The sequence below is a fragment of the Microcaecilia unicolor genome, chromosome 7, assembly GCF_901765095.1.
Source record: "Microcaecilia unicolor chromosome 7, aMicUni1.1, whole genome shotgun sequence".
Lineage (NCBI taxonomy): Eukaryota > Metazoa > Chordata > Amphibia > Gymnophiona > Siphonopidae > Microcaecilia > Microcaecilia unicolor.
In genome coordinates, this window is record NC_044037.1 from 280178345 (window position 1) to 280197864 (window position 19520).

Consider the following 19520-nt stretch of genomic DNA (forward strand, 5'->3'; position numbering starts at 1 on the left):
GATGCCACAGGGAAGAAGGACATGACCTTCTTTAGGAAGTTTGTGGATTTCTGCAAGACACAACAGCTCCCCTAGAAGGCTTGGTTCCAAGTCAGGACCATCATCCACTTTGTGCTACAGGCTAAGGCCATGGGCGTTGGCATGGCTGCAGTGTGCTTGCACTTAGTGGCCATCAATTTTTTCCTTAAGGCTGATAACCCCACGTCACTTTGCAGTCAGGCAGCTCATGAAGGGCTGAGCACATAATACACCAACAAGTCCTGACTGTAGACACCCCATCACACATGACAGGCTAGCCACACTCATAGCCTCCCTTGTGGCCATCTGCAATGATCCCTTTGAAACCAGCCTGTTCAGGTATGCCTTTTCATTAGCATTCTTCGCTGCTCTACAGATCAGCGAGCTGGTCCCATCCAACTCCATGCAGCAGGAGCCTACCAAGCTTCTTCATGATGTGTCCATACAAGCTAGTAGGTTATATATCACCATACGCAGATCAAAAACCAATCAAAGAGCCCAGGGTAGGGGTTGTCACTCTGGGTAGACTACCAGGCTCTGTCACCTGCCCTGTAAAGAATTTAGTCATTTACATGGCTATTTGCCCACAATCTCCTCCGTGGCTCCTGGTCCACAGTAATGGCAGACCACTAACCCGCTACCAGTTCTCCAAGGTTCTCATCCTTGGGTTGGCCACCATGGGTATGGCAGGCAAGCGTTTCATCACTCACTCCTTTTGGATCAGTGCTGCGACCACTGGTAGCCAGATGGGTATGTCTAGGGAGCAAATTATGGCTATAGAGCAAATTATGGACAATGGAGCTCTGGAAAATACAAAATTTATATCAGACCACACTGGGGGTAAGAGGGTTAGGGACATGATTCATAGGATCCTAGGCATCCATATGACGGCACAGTGGTGCCCATAGGACCCAGCAGTGATCAGTGGAAAATATTAAGTGGGTGTAATGGTGATATAGCTGGTACCTGACCACAGATGGAGTGTGGCTCATAGGCTATCCCAATAGGCAGCATTGTAGAGTTGAGGTTCAAATGTTGTACATTGTTAGACTATCAAGAATTTGATCGTATTGTATGAGGCTGAATTGTTGAGTTTCTTGCCAGTGCTGAGCAGACTTATACGGTCTGTGCCAGAGCTGGTGGTGGGAGGCGGGGTTGGTGGTTGGGAGGCGGGGATAGGGCTGGCCAGACTTATACGGTCTGTGCCCTGAAGAGGACAGTACAAATAAAAAAGTAGCACATATGAATTTATCTTCTTGGGCAGACTGGATGGACCGTGCAGGTCTTTATCTGCCGTCATCTACTATGTTACAATGTTACAGTACTGCAGCCTCATCGTTATTACAAATAAACTATTTCCCTTTTCGGAAGAAATGACGGTCTGGATATTGAATGGGCAGCTGGGGGAAAGGAGGGGGCAGGGAGGGGAGGATTGGCTGGGGGGGGGGGGTAAGTACAGGGGGAGGCCACAGAAGTGATTGGTCATCAACTTCCCTTTTTGCGAGTGACAGAAGCCCAAATTCTGTGTAATCTGTTTGTGTGCAGACCCAGACATGCTCCTGTGAATCCTAAGCATTTCTGGCAGAGGTGAGCTCGGCAGAAAAGGGGCCAAAGCACTCGGTCCAGCTTTCTTCAGAGAAAATTGAATGATGCAGATGACAATGATGGAGTGATTCGGAAAGCATCAAATGGCTGTGTGCAGCAATCCACTATAACACCGACCCCCATCAGTTACCAGTGACCGGACTGACACTTCAGGTAACAGCTTGGAAGAACAATCTGATAAACCGTGTGAACAGTTACCGCTGCGATGTTACATGCTAGTTGAACTGTTTTTACTGTTTGTACTGAATCCACAGTTATTGTTCTGTGTTTTATTATTATTATTATTATTATCCAGAAATAAAAAAAATATGATTTAAAATGGCCTTTCACATAATCAGGGAGAGATATGAAATGAGAAGAAAAGAACACCAAAAAGAAAAATAATTTACTGTACTTGTGAGATATATAATCATTTTTGTGTCAAAAGTGTCGAGTTCTATTCTGTAATCCATATAAAATAAGTCGTGCCGAAGGCGCACTGCTGCTTTTTAAATCAGAATAAAGGTCATATATTAGGGGGTTTTATTTTCCAGCTGCCTAAAAGGTAAATAGCACCTGTCAGGAGATGTAAATCAAACTCAGGAGACATCAAGACTTGAGACTTTATATCAACATATAAAAGTGTGAAACAACAAAAAACTGACAGTGTTGAAAGATCCATTAGCCCCACAAAATTAACATTTGTATAAAGACTTTGAAATGCAGAGCACTGTACTCATAGTGGACAGAGTTGTAATGGGCCATGAGACAAAACAGGATTTGATCAAACCAAACAGAATATATCAGATCAACTGTGACTCCTCTGACTAAGGTTCTATTTAACAAGCACTTCTCCCATAGACAAAAAAGGGGGTAAACCATTAGTACATGGAGTTGTCTCACAGACAAAAAAGGGAGTAAACCATTAGTACATGGAGTTCTCGCACAGACAAAAGAAGGGAGTAAACCATTAGTACATGGAGTTCTCGCACAGACAAAAGAAGGGAGTAAACCATTAGTACATGGAGTTCTCCCATAGACAAAAAAGGGAGTAAACCATTTCCACCTTCTCCACCACCGCCAACTCCAGGCTCCGCCCTTTCTGCCTCACCTCACCCTATGCTTGGAATAAACTTCCTGAGCCCATACGCCAAGCCCCCTCCCTGCCCATCTTCAAATCCTTGCTCAAAGCCCACCTCTTCAATGTAGCTTTCGGCACATAACCATTTACCTCTATTCAGGAAACCTAGACTGCCCCAATTTGATTGAATGCATACTTTGTCCTTTAGATTGTAAGCTCCATTGAGCAGGGACTGTCCTTCCTTGTTAAATTGTACAGCGCTGCGTGACCCTGGTAGCGCTTTAGAAATGTTAAGTAGTAGTAGTAGTAGTAAACCACCAGTACATGGAGTTCTCTCAGACAAAAAAGGGGGTAAACCATTAGTACATGGAGTTCTCCCATAGACAAAAAAGGGAATAAACCATTAGTATATGGGCCTCTAAAGCCAACGTTTGCTTTGAAATAGAAATTACACAGGATTGTATGTCAATTTTGAACGACTTGGAAGTATCCTTATTAATTCTGAAAAGTTCTGTTATCATCATGGTACTGCCCTTTTCACCCCAAGGACTACAAAGCCCCAATTTGCAATGTGCTCAGGGTCTAACTATCAAATCTCATACTAGGGAATCTTGGAACATACGCATTTCAAAATAGGATACCAGAAATGTACTATTCATGGGGTTCTTTTATTAAAGCTTAGCATGGACTAATGGAATTAGTGTACAATAACCCCCTAATTCTGTAAAAGTCGCCAAATATTGTGTGTGTAAATTTGGGCACGTGTGCAATTTAATTCAATTACAAGCTAATTAGTGCCAATAATTGGATTTTTAACAAGCAATTATTGGCACTAATTAAAGTGAATTGAACTTTACACGCGATGTGAAAAAGGGGGCGTGGAAATGGGAGGGTCATGGGTGGAACGGGGGCATTCCTAAAATGTAATCGCTTTGTTATAGAATAACGGGGATGCGTGCCTACATTGCACTACGTTTCAGATACTGCAAATGGCCACGTCTGAAGTTAGGCACTATTCTATAAACTGCGCCTAACTTTAAGCACGGTTTATCGACTAGTGCTTTTTTTGTTACTGATTTTTTTTGGTTCCATATATAGAATTCACCTCTAAATGCTAAGAAGCCCATTTTATCCCTATGGACTTCTTAGCATTTAGCACGTTCTAATTCTGTTAACACGTGCTAAGCTTTATGGTTTAACGGTTTTTATTCAGGATCAAACAAAGCCAGCATCTAACAATTGAACAACAAGTCCAGACAAAGACAGCAAGCAGTTACATAACAGTGAGCAAGCATAACAGAATAATAAGCAAAAAAACTGAATAACGCATGATCCCTTTTTTATGTTTTGTGAAAAACCTCCCACCGCTCTCCACCCTCACTACCCTAGTTTCCGTCCAAATGTAACAGTTATATTCAAGATCACCCCCTCCCCACAACCCTACCGTAACCCATATCTTAAACAAACACTAAGATGACCCGGCATCTGGACTCTTATGACCCCAGGCCATCTTTGAAACAGTAACGTCATATTCCCCCAGGTACAAAATAAATACCTGTATATATGTAAACCGCTTTGAATGTAGTTGCAGAATACCACAGAAAGGTGGTATATCAAGTCCCATTTCCCTTCCCTTCCCAATCCACCCTCCCCTACCCAAGCAGAGAACCCCAACTCAGCCCCTTATAGAACAGAACCAACTTAGGAAACATTCTGAACCCTATTTAATACAGTGCTTCTTGCTTTGTGGGAGATAGTTTACAAATAATAGTTCCATATAGATATAAACACTCTTCTTCCTTTGGGGGAATTCCTAGAAACTCTGGCCGGTGGTGGGAGGCGGGACTGGTGGTTGGGAGGTGGGGATGGTGCTGGGCAGACTTATACAGTCTGTGCCAGAACCGGTGGTGGGAGGCGGGGCTGGTGGTTGGGAGGCGGAGATAGTGCTGGGCAGACTTATTCGGTCTGTGCCCTGAAAAGGACAGGTACAAATCAAGGTAAGGTATACACAAAAAGTAGCACATATGAGTTTATCTTGTTGGGCAGACTGGATGGACCGTGCAGGTCTTTTTCTGCCGTCATCTACTATGTTACTATATGTTACTATGAAGACAATGCTGTCTGTTTCTCCAGCATCGAAAAGAGGGAGGCTCCTCCTGCATCCAATGCTTAAGAATGCACTTCTTCTCCAATGCAAAAAGCTTTACAAAGTAGTAAGCGCAAATTTTTTATCCAAGGCCCCATATACCTCCCATTTATTCAGCAAGACTCCTGTCCAAGAAAAGACTACATGATAACCAAGAAGAATCCCTAAGTATAGATGTAGCGATCTCCAAAATGACATGCTAAACTTTAGTAAAAGGGCCCCTAAAAGTGAATTAAATTACTGATTCTATGCTAGTTAACCTTTTTGCAGAGGAAGGTCATTTTCAAAGCATTTCTGGGGGAAGTAACAGAGCTTTACCCCTGGAAATGGACTCCTGCACATCAGATACTAAAAATGACTCCTTAGAGGCCATCAATTTTGAAGATCACCACGGTTTTCCGGGTTTTTCCTAACAGCTTTACCTTGGCACGCTGGCCAAATACGTCACAAGTTTCCGAAGGTCTTCCTGCCTTATTCTGTCATGATTGCTTCGGGCTGGAAAGGTCAAGATGGGCCCACCTCGTTTGTCACGGCCACCTAAACAAATAAAGAAAAAAAGGATGGTGAGAAATCTGTCAGGAAGCAGATGTCAAAAAAGAATGTACACTGAGTTAAATACAGGCCGGTAGTGTCCTTGTCATGGTTTTAGATTCCCAAGTTTCTTAATTGAAGAATACACTGTTGAAGCTCAAATGGAAAAAGACAGGGAGACTCCTAATTGACAGCTCTCCTCTTTATCTTAATATAGTCCTGTCAGTTTGTAAGTTAATATTCATTAACTGTCACTGCTGCTGAAATTTTATTACCAAGAAGACTAATGCTCAAACGTCAAACATCGAGATGCTAAAAATCTTTCTCTAAGCAATTTTTAGCCATTATTTAGTCCATAATTAACATTTACATGCACAGCAAGGCATTTTAATCCATCTAGTGGCTGGAAAATTCTAAGTGTCACTAAAATCTTCTGAAACCTTTTGATGCATTGGGCACTTTAGACAACCACCCAGAACTGCTCGATGCTAGTGTAGACCTTTAGAGGCTGGAATTAATTTGTTTTGACTTAATGATGATTAAGAAAGATGGAATTTAGAGTTTACATACCTCATAGCAGGTCCTGCAAGATGTAATGACTAAACAGAACTGAACAAGGATCATTTTATAAGGGGGTGCCTATGTTGAGAATTTTTTTTATTAAGGAGCCCTTTTACTAAGCCGCGTAGGTGCATATGCCCGTCCTAGGTGCGTCACTTTTGAACTACCGCCCGACTACCGCGTGACCCGGGCGGTAATTACATTTTTTTACGCACGTCCACTAAGCGCACTGGAAATTTTCCGGCGTGTGGCGCTAACCAGGCAGTAATCGGCATTGTATGCGTGTAGACCATTACCGCCCGGTTAACGCATGAGACCTTACCGCTAGGTCAATGGGTGGCGGTAAGGTCTCAGGCCCAAAATAGACGCGCACCAATTTTTAATTTGCCGCACGTCCATTTTCGGCCAAAAAAATAAAGGCCTTTTTTTGCAGGCACACTGAAAAATGGACCTGTTGACGTCCAATACATGTGTCTACACCAGCGCAGGCCATTTTTTGGTGCACCTTAGTAAAAGGACCCCTGAGACAAGTGACATGCACCCACTTATTATAAAATGCTTCTAAATGTTTTACAGGTGGCTCAAAATGCCTCAGCTTGAGTTATTTTTGGTTATCTTTGGCATACACATATTTCCCCAATTTAAAAAAAACTTTTCCTTGGCTTCCCATGAAGCAGAGAATTGTGTTAAACATTTTATTGCTAATATTTAAGGTATAGAATAACCTAGTTTCTCCCTTGATTGCATCAACTTTGAGTATGTATCAACCATCCAGAGCTTTGAAGTCCTCCACCATAACCTTTTGGATGTGCCATCGGTAAGGTTATCAAATTAGATGAATATCATATGTCGATTTTTAAGGTTTGGGGACCAAAATGACTGTTGATCAGTTTAAGCGAGAATTAAAAACTTTATTGTTTCGGGTAGCATATGCCCCTGGATTCTATATATGGCGCCTGAAAATCCGTGCAGAAACTGATGCGTATTCTATAATAATGTGCATAACTTAATTGGTTAACTAGCTAATCAGCGCTGTTAATTCAATGTTAACAAGCAACGAGCACTAATTGGTATTGAGATTGATGCGCAGAACTTGCTAAGTGTATTCTATAACATGGTGCGCCTAATTCTAAGTCGCGTAGTTGAAAAGGAGGTGTGGCCATGGGCAGGGTGTGGGCATTTCTCAAATCTGTGCACATTATTATAGAATTTACCTGATCTGCGCCTAATTTAGGTGTTGGGATTTACATCAATTAAAAAGTGGCCTCTATGGATGCAACCAAATTTGGTCACGCAGTGAGCTGCTTGGCGTTCTCTATATACTGTGTGGAAATTTAAATCTATTCTATAAAAGTTAGGCGAACTTTAGAGAATAACCCTAGATGTAATTTTTTTCAGTGCAGATTTTTCAGGCGCCATATATAAAATCTCGCCCATGGTGACTAATGCCAGTGTGGATGGTAGTTAAATTGATTATATTGGAACATCATTGTGATATCTCTTTAAAGACGGAGACAGTTTTACTGTTGTTTATATGATGATGTCTGATAAGATTTATATTTCTGTCTGTTGATTTAATATGAATGTTTTAATTTTAAGCTGCCTAGAACATTATGGATTGTGCGGGTTATAAATATTTTAAATAAACAAATAAAACGCTACCAGAAGTAGCAGGTATGAACATTTACCTCAGCCCCAGAGTTGACGTAAAAGTCCATACCAATATTTGTCAAGCACATGCGTAAATTATAGAATTTTATAACCTGTCCCCCTAATTCTATATTAGGTGCCTAATTTAAAGTGTTCAAAGGAAGGTAGGCACCCAAATGGGGATAAACGGCAGGTAGGTGCCTAGCTGCACCTAGGGGCCCTTTTACTAAAGGGGTGCCACATGGCAACCGGGAATTAACGCTGCACCAACACGGGTGCCGGCGGTAGTTCCACTCTCAGCATGCGCTATTTCTGGCGCTAATGAAAATATTGAACAAGAATTTCCGCAGGGGGTTACCTGGTGGTAATCGGGCAGCGTTGTGCACTGCCCAGTTACCGCCAGGTTAGCGTGGGAGCCCTTACCGCCGCATCGATGGGTGGCAGTAAGTGCTCCCCCTGAAATGGCTGCACAGCAAGTGTGAACTTACTGCATGGCCATTTTCCTTGTCAGTTATTTTCACCTGTTGCGGTGAAGGGGCACCTGGTACATGGAAAAAAATGGTGACCACTGCTAGTGCAGGGCCCTTTTTACTACAGCTTAGTAAAAGGGCCCGTTAATCAATATTGTATAAGTAGTGCCTGAGTGTTTTAGCATGTCACTAGAAAGGGGGCACGCATGTGGGCAGGGCACAAGCAGGGCACACGCTTAGGCGCCAAACTTACAGAATACTGTAAGTTGTGCACCTAGGTGCCAACATGTTTGGGTCAATATTCAAAATGTTTTAACCAACCAGGAATGGCTCCTGGTGGTTACATCTCTTGTTTGGGCCTAACCAGTAATTTTCAGCATCACTTAACTTAGGGTTACCATACATCCGGATTTACCCGGACATGTCCTCTTTTTAAGGACATGTCTGGGCGTCCGGGCGGGTTTTGCCAGTCCGCCCGTTTGTCCGGATTTCTGGACAAACGGGTGGGCGGGCGGCGGGGCGGACCCATCCTAGCCTCCCCTCCCTTACTTACTATCTACTGCCCTGGTGGTCTAATGACCTCTTCGGGGCAGGAAAGAGCCCCCTCTTTCCTGCCCAGGGTGCTGCCCTTGCCCTGCATCCTGTTGCTGTGACGGTCTCGGGATTCAAAATGGCCGCCGAAAGTTGTGGTGCAGGTGGGGTAGGGGCGTGGTGTGGGTGGAGCAGGGCCAGGGCAAGGGGCGTGACATGCGTCCTCTTTTTCAGAGGACAAAATATGGTGAACCTAACTTAACTGGTTAGTGCCTATCTCAAAACCGTCTATTTTGGGGGTGGTTCCGGGGACAGAGTCAGCAAAGTCAATTAAGTGCCGATATTTAGCACTTAACCAACTAAGGTAACAGCATAAATAGCACCACATAAAAATCAGGCCTATCTTGATGCTGTGCCCCGTAAGCCGGTTAGATGCTGAATATTGCATTTACCAGATAATAGACAAGAATGTACTCAAAGCCTCCAGTTTCCTGTGATCCCATGGCTGTGACAACTGCCACAGATTTAACCCATTAGAAAATGTACAGGAGATTGTCTGATGCAGATGTCTAGTCTCTCTCCTGATGTCACTGTTAGGGTTTTGAGCTGGCCAGGCTGGTTTTTTTAATGTCAGGCAGGCTGCTGAAAGACCCCCAAAACTGACATTTCAAAAGCTGATTTCTTTTTTGTCCCTGACCTCTCTCTCCCTCCCTGGTCCCGCCAGCATCTCTGTCTCTCTCTTTTTCTCTCCTCTCCACCCCTACGCTCCCTAATACAGCATTTCTTTCACCCCTCCTCCTCCTCACAGATCCAGCATCTCTCCCTCACCTCTCTCCTGACAGATCCAGCATCTCTCCCTCACCTCTCTCCTCACAGATCCAGCATCTCTCCCTCACCTCTCTTCTCACAGATCCAGCATCTCTCCCTCACCTCTCTCCTCACAAGGCTAACTGTCCTCCCTTCCATCTGCTGTTACAATCTTGTGCTAGCTCATCACTCCTCTCTCCCAGCCCACCCTATCTTTCTTCTACTACTGCAGACTTGGGTCCTGCCACCTGCCTTCCCTAAAGCTTCTGCAAAGCTTCCCCTTACCCCCTCCCACCATGCCGGCACTGCATGCCTATCAAGATGCAAGAGCCAGGGCACCTCTGAGAGGAGATCAGCACTAGCTGGCAGAAGAAAAGGTAAGAAACTATGAAGGAGAAAAGGAAGAAAACACTAGGATCCTGCTTCCGTAAGTGTAGCAGTTTACTCAGGGCCTCTTTTACTACGCGCGCCCAACGCATGCCAAAATGGACTTACCGCCCGACTACCGCGTGGCTCTTGCAGTAATTTCATTTTTGGCGCACGTTCACTATGCGCGTCTGAAAAATCATTTTTATTTTCGGACACGGGCCAAGTGGCATCTGACGCTCTTAGGCCCTTACCGCCCTAATTCTTTACCGCTAGGTCTATGGCTGGCGGTAAGGTCAGAGACCCAAAATGGACGCGTGGCAATTTCGATTTTCCCGTACGTCCATTTTCGGGGAAAGAAAAAAAGGCCTTTTTTACAGGCACGCTGAAAAATGATTCTGTGTGTGCCCAAACCCCGCGCCTACACTACCGCAAATCACTTTTCAGCGCGCCTTTGTGAAAAGACCCCTCAAGCTCTTCCTGTGCTAATCTTACTTCCAATGAAGGAAAAAAATTTTAGCACAGGAAAATGAGCAGTAAAGGGTAGCACAGTGGGAATGCAAAGGCTACATTTGAAATTGCGCCCAATGTAAAAAAAATGCACTAAAATCTAGTGAGATTTATTTTACTCTATTGCAGCTCAAGGCTGGAGTAAGAGATAAAGGATGCCAGGGCTGTGCAGTCCCCCCAGATAACCCTCTGTCCCTCCCCTAACACCCCAGATCCCATGAAACTTCTACAAACAGCCTTCCCCCCACCCGAGTCAGGCACCATTGGTCCAGGTAAACAGCACAGGGAAGATCTACGCAATGTGGAAACTAAAAAGAGTAAGACCTTTTTTTCCCAATAACTGTCTTCCGCAACCTGGTACAATCAATGGTACTCAGTCATCTAGACTACTGCAATGCACTCTACGCTGACTGCAAAGAACAAATAACCAAGAAACTTCAGACAGCCCAGAATACAGCAGCTAGACTCATATTCGATAAAACAAAATACGAAAGGGCCAAACCTCTACAAGAAAAACTGCACTGGCTCCCATTCAAAGAACGTATCACGTTCAAAATTTGCACCTTAGTTCACAAAATCATTCACGGAGAAGCACCAGCCTACATGACAGATCTGATGGACTTACCACCCAGGAATGCTAAAAAATCATCCCATACATTCCTTAATCTTCACTTCCCAAATCCCAAATACAAACTAATGCATGCGTCAACCTTTTCCTACCTGAGCACACAAGTCTGGAATGCGTTGCCGCGAAACCTAAAAACCTATGAACAAGTTAACTTCCGAAGTCTACTGAAGACCCACCTCTTCAACAAGACATACAAAAATGATCAACAAACATGAACGCTATACACATATCCAGAAATGCCCCAACCCTATTTGGTTGTCAAACTACTACCATCTTTATTCTCAGCATCATGTTACCCAAAAATCTTTTGTTATCACTAAATGCACACTCTCCTTAATTCTTATACTTCTCCTATATATCTCTTATTATGTTTGCTTGTTATAATATTACCATGTCATTTCACTATCATGTACCAAAACACTTCTGCCATTACTAAATGTACACTTCATCGTGTATTCCTACTATTCATGATGTATTGCAAGCCACATTGAGCCTGCAAAGAGGTGGGATAATGTGGGATACAAATGCAACAAATAAATAAATAAATAAATCTGAACCCTCCCAGATCAATAGTACTTATCTGAACTAGGGAGGCATTCAGCAGTGTCTTTCCCTCACCGCTGCCATCTTGGAAAATGGTAGGTCCTGATCCCTAGTGGTATGATGGGATACACTGCAAGAGGTCAGTTTGCCAAATAAGAAAATGCCTCCCAGGCACCACATGCAGTTAGGTGCCATCATTTTTCAAGATGGCAGTGGTGAGGGAAGAACGCCATTAAAAGTCTTCCCAGACCAGGTAAGTATAATTGGTCCAGGGAGTTCTACCACTATAGAATCTTTATGCTCAAGGCCCTCTCTGTGCCAGGTATCTGGGCCGGGGGTGCCCTGGCCAAGGATACTCTGACTTGGGGATCCCTGGACCAGACAGCCACAGTGAGTAGTGGGGGGGGGGGGGGGGTGCAGGAGTCTAGGGTAGTTGAAGGTATTGGTGGTCTGGAGCCCACTGAGACACCAGGAAATTTTTGTGGGAGAGGATCTGTAGGGCTAATAAGGTGATTAGCTAACAAGCAAATTAGCTAATAATTACTCTGGTTAGAGTTTGTGGCTTGTCTCATCTGTTTGGAGTATGATTTGCCTTAAAGTTGTCCCAAAACAACGAAAAGGGTTCTCACAAAGGTTTTGCTGACAATATAAGAGAAGAATGCCATACTTTGGAAATATATTACAATTTATTGGTAACATAAAATATATATCTATGGGTCATCAGGGAATTTTTGTGGGGTTGGGGTCAGAGATTAAAGCCTGACACACATTCCCACTTCATGCTTCATGCCCAGAACAGCTGCCCCATTCACATGCCCCTCAGTCCCATCTCTACCAGATCAGCTGAGGCTATAAAGACAATGTTCTCATCCCTGGGCAGGGGGAGAAGGAGAGAGTTATGATCATCACTCAAAGGTGACACCAAGTTGTCACATTCAGAGCCCATGATTACAGCTTTCAGGATCACTAGATACCTATTGGTAGAGGGGGAGGAAGATATAAATCAGGGGCAAAAGTTCCCTAGATGGTTGCAGATGAAGGGTCCTGGGGCCAGATCTCAGCCCTGCTTTCGACTGAGCTAGAAGTACAAAGGAGCAGGAGGAAACTAGCAGAACCAAAAAATAAATACATAAATAAACAAAAAAAAAAAACAGCCAGCAACTGGGACAGCATGAAAATCATTTTATCATCATGTTGGTATCATGTGAAAATCATGAAACTGATAAAGACTTGAATCTGCGTTACAAAACCCAAGGATTTCCATTTCCACAGCTCGAAGAAAAAAAAGAAACATTTTCAATCTTCAGAACAGAATGGAATATTTTCCTCCTTACGAGTTGCCCTTATTAAATGAAATCAGAACATTTTAAGGGCTATGTTTACTAAAGGTGCGTTAAATTTAAGGCACTTTAAAACGCTAACGCGCCTATACATTTCTATGGGCACGTTAGCATTTAACATGCATAAACCATTTACACGCGTTCAAAATGCAATGCTAACGTGCCCATAGCGCACCTTAGTAAACATAGGTGTAAGCCTGGCTAATAATCACCATGGCAGGGGAGAGAAAGGCATGCTGCATGCTGAGGGAACGGCACACATTCTACCAGTGGCATAGACAAGGGTGGGCCAAGGCCCATCTACTTTGAGCTCAGGCCCACCCAGTAGCAGCACATCTATGATGTGGCTGGCAGGGATCCCCAAGCCCCACCAGCTGAAAACACCCAACAACTGTCCCTCCTGCATACCTTTTAAATTGCAGATCGTCACCTGCAGCGAGCAGCAACTGATACATACTGCGTGCACCTAGGGTTACCATATGTCCGGTTTTACCCGGACATGTCCTCTTTGTGAGGACATGTCCGGGCAACCGGGCGGGTTTTGCCATCCTGCCCGTTTGTCCAGAAATCCGGACAAATGGGCAGATTGCTAGCCTCCCCTCCCCTTAGTTACTACTGCCCTGGTGGTCTAGTGACCTCTTCCACCTTCAGGGCAGGAAAGAGTCCCCTCTTTCCTGCCCGGAGCGCTGCCCTGCATGCATCCTTCCTGTTGGTGATCTCGGCGCCGATTCAAAATGGCCGCCGAGAGTTGAAGTGACCTCGCGAGACTTCAATTCTCGGCAGCCATTTTGAATCTGTGCCGAGATCACCAACAGGAAGGATGCATGCAGGGCAGTGCTCCGAGCAGGAAAGAGGGGGCTTTTTCCTGCCCCGAAGAGGTCACTAGACCACAGGGCAGTAGTAAGGTAAGGGGAGGGGGTGACAGGGAAGGGGGGTGATGGGGTGTGTGACGGAGGGAGGGGAAAATGTGACAGGGGATGGAGCGAGGGCGCGAAAGGGGCGGGGTGGGGTGTGAAAGGGGGTGGGGCGTGTGGTGAGGGTGGGTCATGTCTCCTCCTTTTTGGGGGACAAAATATGGTAACCCTACTTGCACCAGCCCCACAGCCTTCTCTCTGATGTATTCCCACCTATGCAGAAACAGGAAGTTGCATTAGAGGGAAGGCTGTGGGGCCAACATGAGCAGTGTGTATTAGTTGCTGCTCGCTGCCAGTGAAAATCTGCTATTAAGATATGCGGGGGAGGGGGACGCTTGAAAGACCATATGGAATGCAGGCAAGAGAGGGAGAGACCAAATCACTTGTGGGACAAGGCGGAGTTCTTCTGCCCACCCATCTTGGGCCCAGGCCCACCCAAAATTGGGTGTCTGGCTACGCCCCTGCATTCTACCAAGCATATGTTGAGGTTTTAAAGAACAGGCTTACATGCATCTCTGCCCCACTCGTTCGCATGCAATCTTTGTTAATTAAGCTCTTTTGATAAGAATTTACCAAAATCCATTTTATTATCACTAGCAATAATAACAGCAGACAGTGTCTATTTCTACAACTTAACAGTGGTTTAATTTCCCTTGAGGGAGGCAAAATACAGGCTTAAGTTATCCTTGCTTTGGGCAACTGTATAAGTAAAGGAAGGTGACCTATTTCTCTATGAAATGTGGACTTTTGAGCAAACAAGCTTATAATAGGAAGATTTATCCAATGTTCACTGATAAGGATGAAACGAAGTCGAAACTCTGATTTTGTCTGTTAATACAAATGTCTCCTGGGAAATCATCCTACCAATGGTTTCTTAATTTTTATGTCATCCATGGATAGCTATACGCTCTCCGTACAAAGCTGGAGAATGGCTATTTTGCTAGGGTGTACTAATGTCAGAGTACATTATAGCACATCTACTAAACTGTAATCATTTCAACGACCTCGGAATTGATCGTTGCTCACCGTAATTAACCATTTGACCTGGTCATTGTAAATAGCTGGTGGTTCAAAGGTTAACATAAGGGAGAAGAGAAGAAATCAAGTCAGGGAAAATAAGAACAACATAGGAAATGGAGAGGAATTTGTTGGAGGGTAAAAAGCCTAGAGAGAAAAAAAAAAAGAGATTTGTAAGTGGAGACAAGAAAGACAATTTTGTGATTTGCTGTGATGGAGTAAGGAGTCCATACACTCAGAAGGAGCCCTGCAATACAGAGCAGTTAGCCTGACAGACAGACAGAGAACATTCCAGAAGGAGGAAGCGCTGCCAGATGAGGCAACTCAGAGTCCTTAGGGTCTGGCTTGGAAAGGGAAATAGACCCCTGAGAAGTGTATAAGATGACAGGTAAGGCATAGGGGACTGTCAGCAAGGAGCAGAGCAATCAGGAGGTTTTGGTAAGCCTTTACTACTCCAGGTGGACACAGTCCTGTAGGTCAGCTGAGGAGCCTGATGCTCCTCCAGGATAGAGGGTGGAACTGGAGCCCCCCCCCCCCCCCCCCCAAAAAAAAAAAAAAAAAAACTATAGCCAGATGCCAGACAACAGTTATCAAGGTGGGCTAAATCAATGTCAGTCAGCCTGATCTGCCTCTGGAGTTAGAGTACCTGGGAGAACTAAAGAAGAAAGAATTGGCAGGGGTAAAGTCATCCCTCCAGTTGCCTCTAAGCATTGGGTCAGGTTCAATTCAGGACCATGTCCCTCTGAATCCACACATTGCAGCAGGCCCGAGGCTCAAATCTTGATGCTGTCTGCAGGCCTGTACTTTTAGTCAATTTGAGAGGAGATGCTCCAGGGTGGGGGAGGATCGCAGCAGACATGTTTATCCACTCCTACCCTAGCTGATATAATATTTAACCATCTCTCCGAGCTTAGCCTAGAATGGGTGGTAGAGCTGGTGGTTGGGAGGCGGGGCTAGTGCTGGGCAGACTTATACGGTGTGTGCTAGGGCTGGTGGTTGGGAGGTGGGACTAGTGCTGGGCAGACTTATACGGTCTGTGCCGGGGCTGGTGGTTGGGCAGCGAGGATAGTGCTGGGCAGACTTATACGGTCTGTGCCAGAGCCGGTGGTGGGAGGCGGGACTGGTAGTTGGGAGGCGGGGATAGTGCTGGGCAGACTTATACGGTCTGTGCCAGAGCTGGTGGTGGGAGGCGGGGATAGGGCTTGCCAGACTTATACGGTCTGTGCACTGAAGAGGACAGTACAAATAAAAAAGTAGCACATATGAATTTATCTTCTTGGGCAGACTGGATGGACCGTGCAGATCTTTTTCTGCCGTCATCATCTACTATATGCACCTTTCTTTAAATTAGTCCCCGTATTTTCTAACTCCTCTTACTCTCTTACCTATTTATTTGTTCCACCCTTGCTTATAACCTACACTGTCATTGAAAATGTTCTATTACGTATTGTGTTGGCATTGTAAGTAGTATACTATCCAGCTTATTTTCGAAAGAGAAAAATGCCTATAGTGCGACCTAAATCGGGAGATAGACGTTTGTCTCGCAAAGGCGCCCAAATCGGTATAATCGAAAGCCGATTTTGGGCGTTTCCAACTGCAGTCCGTCGCGGAAACGAATAAAGTTGATGGGGGTGTGTCGGAGGCGTGGTGGAGGCGGGACTGGGGCGTGGTTATCAGCCGAGGAGAGATGGGCTGATAATCGAAAAAAAAAAAAAAAGGCGTTTTTACCGTGATTTTGGGTCACTTTTTTTGGACCCTTTTTTTCATGAACAAGTCCCAAAAAAAGTGCCCCAACTGCCCAGATGACCACTGGAGGGAATCTGGGATGACCTCCCCGGACTCCCCCAGTGGTTACTAACCCCCTCCCACCAAAAAAAAACCCCACTTTAAAAACTTTTTTTCCAGCCTCTATGCCAGCCTCAAATGCCGTACCCACCTCCATGACAACAGAATGTGTTGGATCCTGTCACAGTCTTTCCCTAGGTCAGATGTGGCTCTCGGGTGCAGAACAGGGTCACATCAGCATTGTATTGTGGTGGGTGTAGGGTATTGGGCTCCGTGATTTCATTAGCTTATGTTACAGTCTCACAATGTTGGTAGTTGGTAGGCTCTTCTCCCATGGTGCTTTTCCCCCTGCCTACTAGGTCAGAGTGTGCCCTGTTGTGTTTCCTGTTGTAGTCCATGCGATAGTGGCCATTTTTGTAAGCCAGTTTTAGTTCCCTTTCCTGTGTTAGCCACATTAGACAACTTAGTTCTTCCCTTGAATGTGGCTGAAAGAGGGCATTGTACAGCATTCTGCCAGCTCGGACCTACTGCTCATCTCAGTACCAGGGAGACTCGTTGCCAGTGGGGCACAACCTCTGATCTGCAGTTAACTGTGAGTAAAGGCGGTTATTCCAATAAAGGACGTTTTCGGAGAGATTAGTCTTCAGGTGTCAACTGGTGTGCCAATCTTATACAGCAGCAACCAGTCCTAGAGGCCTGCATGTATGCAGGTCCCTGGAGCACTTTTAGTGGGTACCACAGTGCACTTCAGCCAGGCGGACCCAGGCCCATCCCCCCCTACCTGTAGCACTTGTGCTGGTAAATGGGAGGCCTGCAAAACCCACTGTGCCCACATGTAGGTGCCCCCTTCACCCCTAAGAGCTATGGTAATGTTGTACATTTGTGGGTAGTGGGTTTTGGGGGAGGGGGGTTGGGTGCTCAGCACCCGTGGTAAGGGAGCTATGCATGTGGGAGCGTTGTCTGAAGTCCACCTCACTGACCTAGGGTGCCCAGTTGGTGTCCTGGCATATCAGGGGGGCCAGTGTACTATGAATCCTGGCCCCTCCCACGACCAAATGGCTCGGATTAGGACGTTTTTGAGCTAGGCGTTTTTAGTTTCCATTATCGCTAAAAAAACAAACAAACGCCCAGCTCAAAAACGTCCATTTTTTTGAAAATTCGGTTCGGCCCGCCCCTTCACGGACCCGTTCTCGGAGATAAACGCCCGTGGAGATAGGCGTTTAAGTTCGATTATGCCCCTTCACGACATACATTGCATTGTTGTTTGAACATTTTTACTGCTGTAATTGTCTATTGATCATGTTTGATTTATTCTTACTGTACACCACCTTGAGTGAAGTCCTTCAAAAAGGCGGTAAATAAATCCTAATAAATAAATAAATACATAAATAAATATTTGGCAGTTGAACAGTACTCACAGGATTGGTTCACATGCAGTTTAAAAACTGTCTCCTAAATTACCCAGAAGTAATTTTACAAAAGGGTAGACAAACGCCTCAGAGCGCTCTAAAATCTGCCCGACTTTTCTCTACATGAGGTGCAAACAGAACACATCTACTACCCGCCAGTGGCCATTCACCACCAACAGAAAGAATGTTTTGCTATTTGGTTCTGAAAAATTGATCCTTATCCACAAAAGGTCAAAAATAAAAGAAGAATGAACACAGGGGCTTCTTTTACAAAGCCGTTGGAAGTCTAACCTGCAGATAGCGTGTGCCAAATCGGCACTGCCGCCGGGGCAGCACGCGCGCCTGGCGGTAATTCTGAATTTTGCTGTGCGCCGAATCCCGCGTAGAAAATATTCTTCTATTTTCTACCGCGGTGGTGTTCCCGGCAGTATTTGGCAGCACGGCCATGTTGGCGTGCGCTGCACACACGGTTACCACGTGGGTAGAATGTGAGCCCTTACCGCTAAGTCAACGGCTGGTGGTAAAGGCTCAGGCCGTAAACAGGCGAGCGCTAGATTTAATTTTTGTGCGTGCCCATTTCCCGGCCCGTTCAAAAATGGCCTTTTCCCCAGCCGCAGCAAAAAGTGGCCCAGCGCGCGCCCAAAAGACGCGCCCACACTACTGCAGGCCACTTTTTACCGTGGCTTTGTAATAGGACCCCACGTTTTTTTTCTTCTTTTGTCAGTGTGTCCTCTCTCACGCTGCCATGGTAATCATCTGTGTGATTATCTGTGCTAATTATATTTATTAAATCCTAAAACAAAATGTTGATATTTTTGTAATTATTGTTCAAGCTGGGCTTTTAAAGGCTTTGTATTGATTTAGAGAAGGAAGCAGATGTTTTCTAGTTATTAGAGTAGGAATTAGAGGAATAGATGGGGATAATGTGAGTGCCTGTGAGTGTGTGTCTGCTGGGAATGATTAATACCCGCTTAAACAAGCACACTTACATAATTTCAGTACTTAGTTCAGCTGCCTTAAAACTCGATCATTAACATGCCAGTTCCTCTGGTTATCTATCACACTCACAGCAAAGTTTTTGCATTTATTGTAAGAAGGTTTACTGGCTCTGATCCCCTTTATTGGAACGATGTAAGAATTATGCAAAGATGTTTTTTCCTTCTTGGGAGGAACCTATGATATTAACTTACTCCGTACTATACAAGGTGTGTTAAAATTCCGTTGGAATGGTCCCTTGTTTGGAGGTTTGAGGTTCCATTTGGTATAGTTACTATATACAGGGGGAAGTTTTTTCCTCTCAGTGGAACGGGACACCCTCAAACAAACCTGGTATATAATACAAACTCCTCTTACTAGGTTGGAAATATTTCTGTAGAGTTTGCATTCTCCAATAGTTGTTAGAGGTTCACATTGACTACCCAGGTCCCTTATTCAGATGAGATTTGTACCTTTAGAAGCCGATTCGGATTTTGTTAAGACACCAGAGGCAAAAACATCTGTTAGGGAAAGACTATCACCACTAGTACAGATAAGGATCGCCTCCTGTGGCTATCCTAATTCTGCATTCAGGAGTTAGAGGCATAGCCAGGCTCAGTATTTTGGATGGGGCCAAAGGTAAATTTGATAGGC

General features: G+C 44.9%; 1 protein-coding gene across 1 annotated transcript in view; it reads right to left on the reverse strand.

Moving 5' to 3' along the window:
- The window catches only part of KALRN (kalirin RhoGEF kinase), a 1371746-nt gene that overhangs the window by 838169 nt on the left and 514057 nt on the right, over positions 1-19520 (reverse strand). The window contains exon 3 of the mRNA XM_030208706.1: positions 5252-5366. Within this exon, the coding sequence (XP_030064566.1) occupies positions 5252-5366 (115 nt within the window). The remainder of the gene's footprint in view (positions 1-5251; positions 5367-19520) is intronic.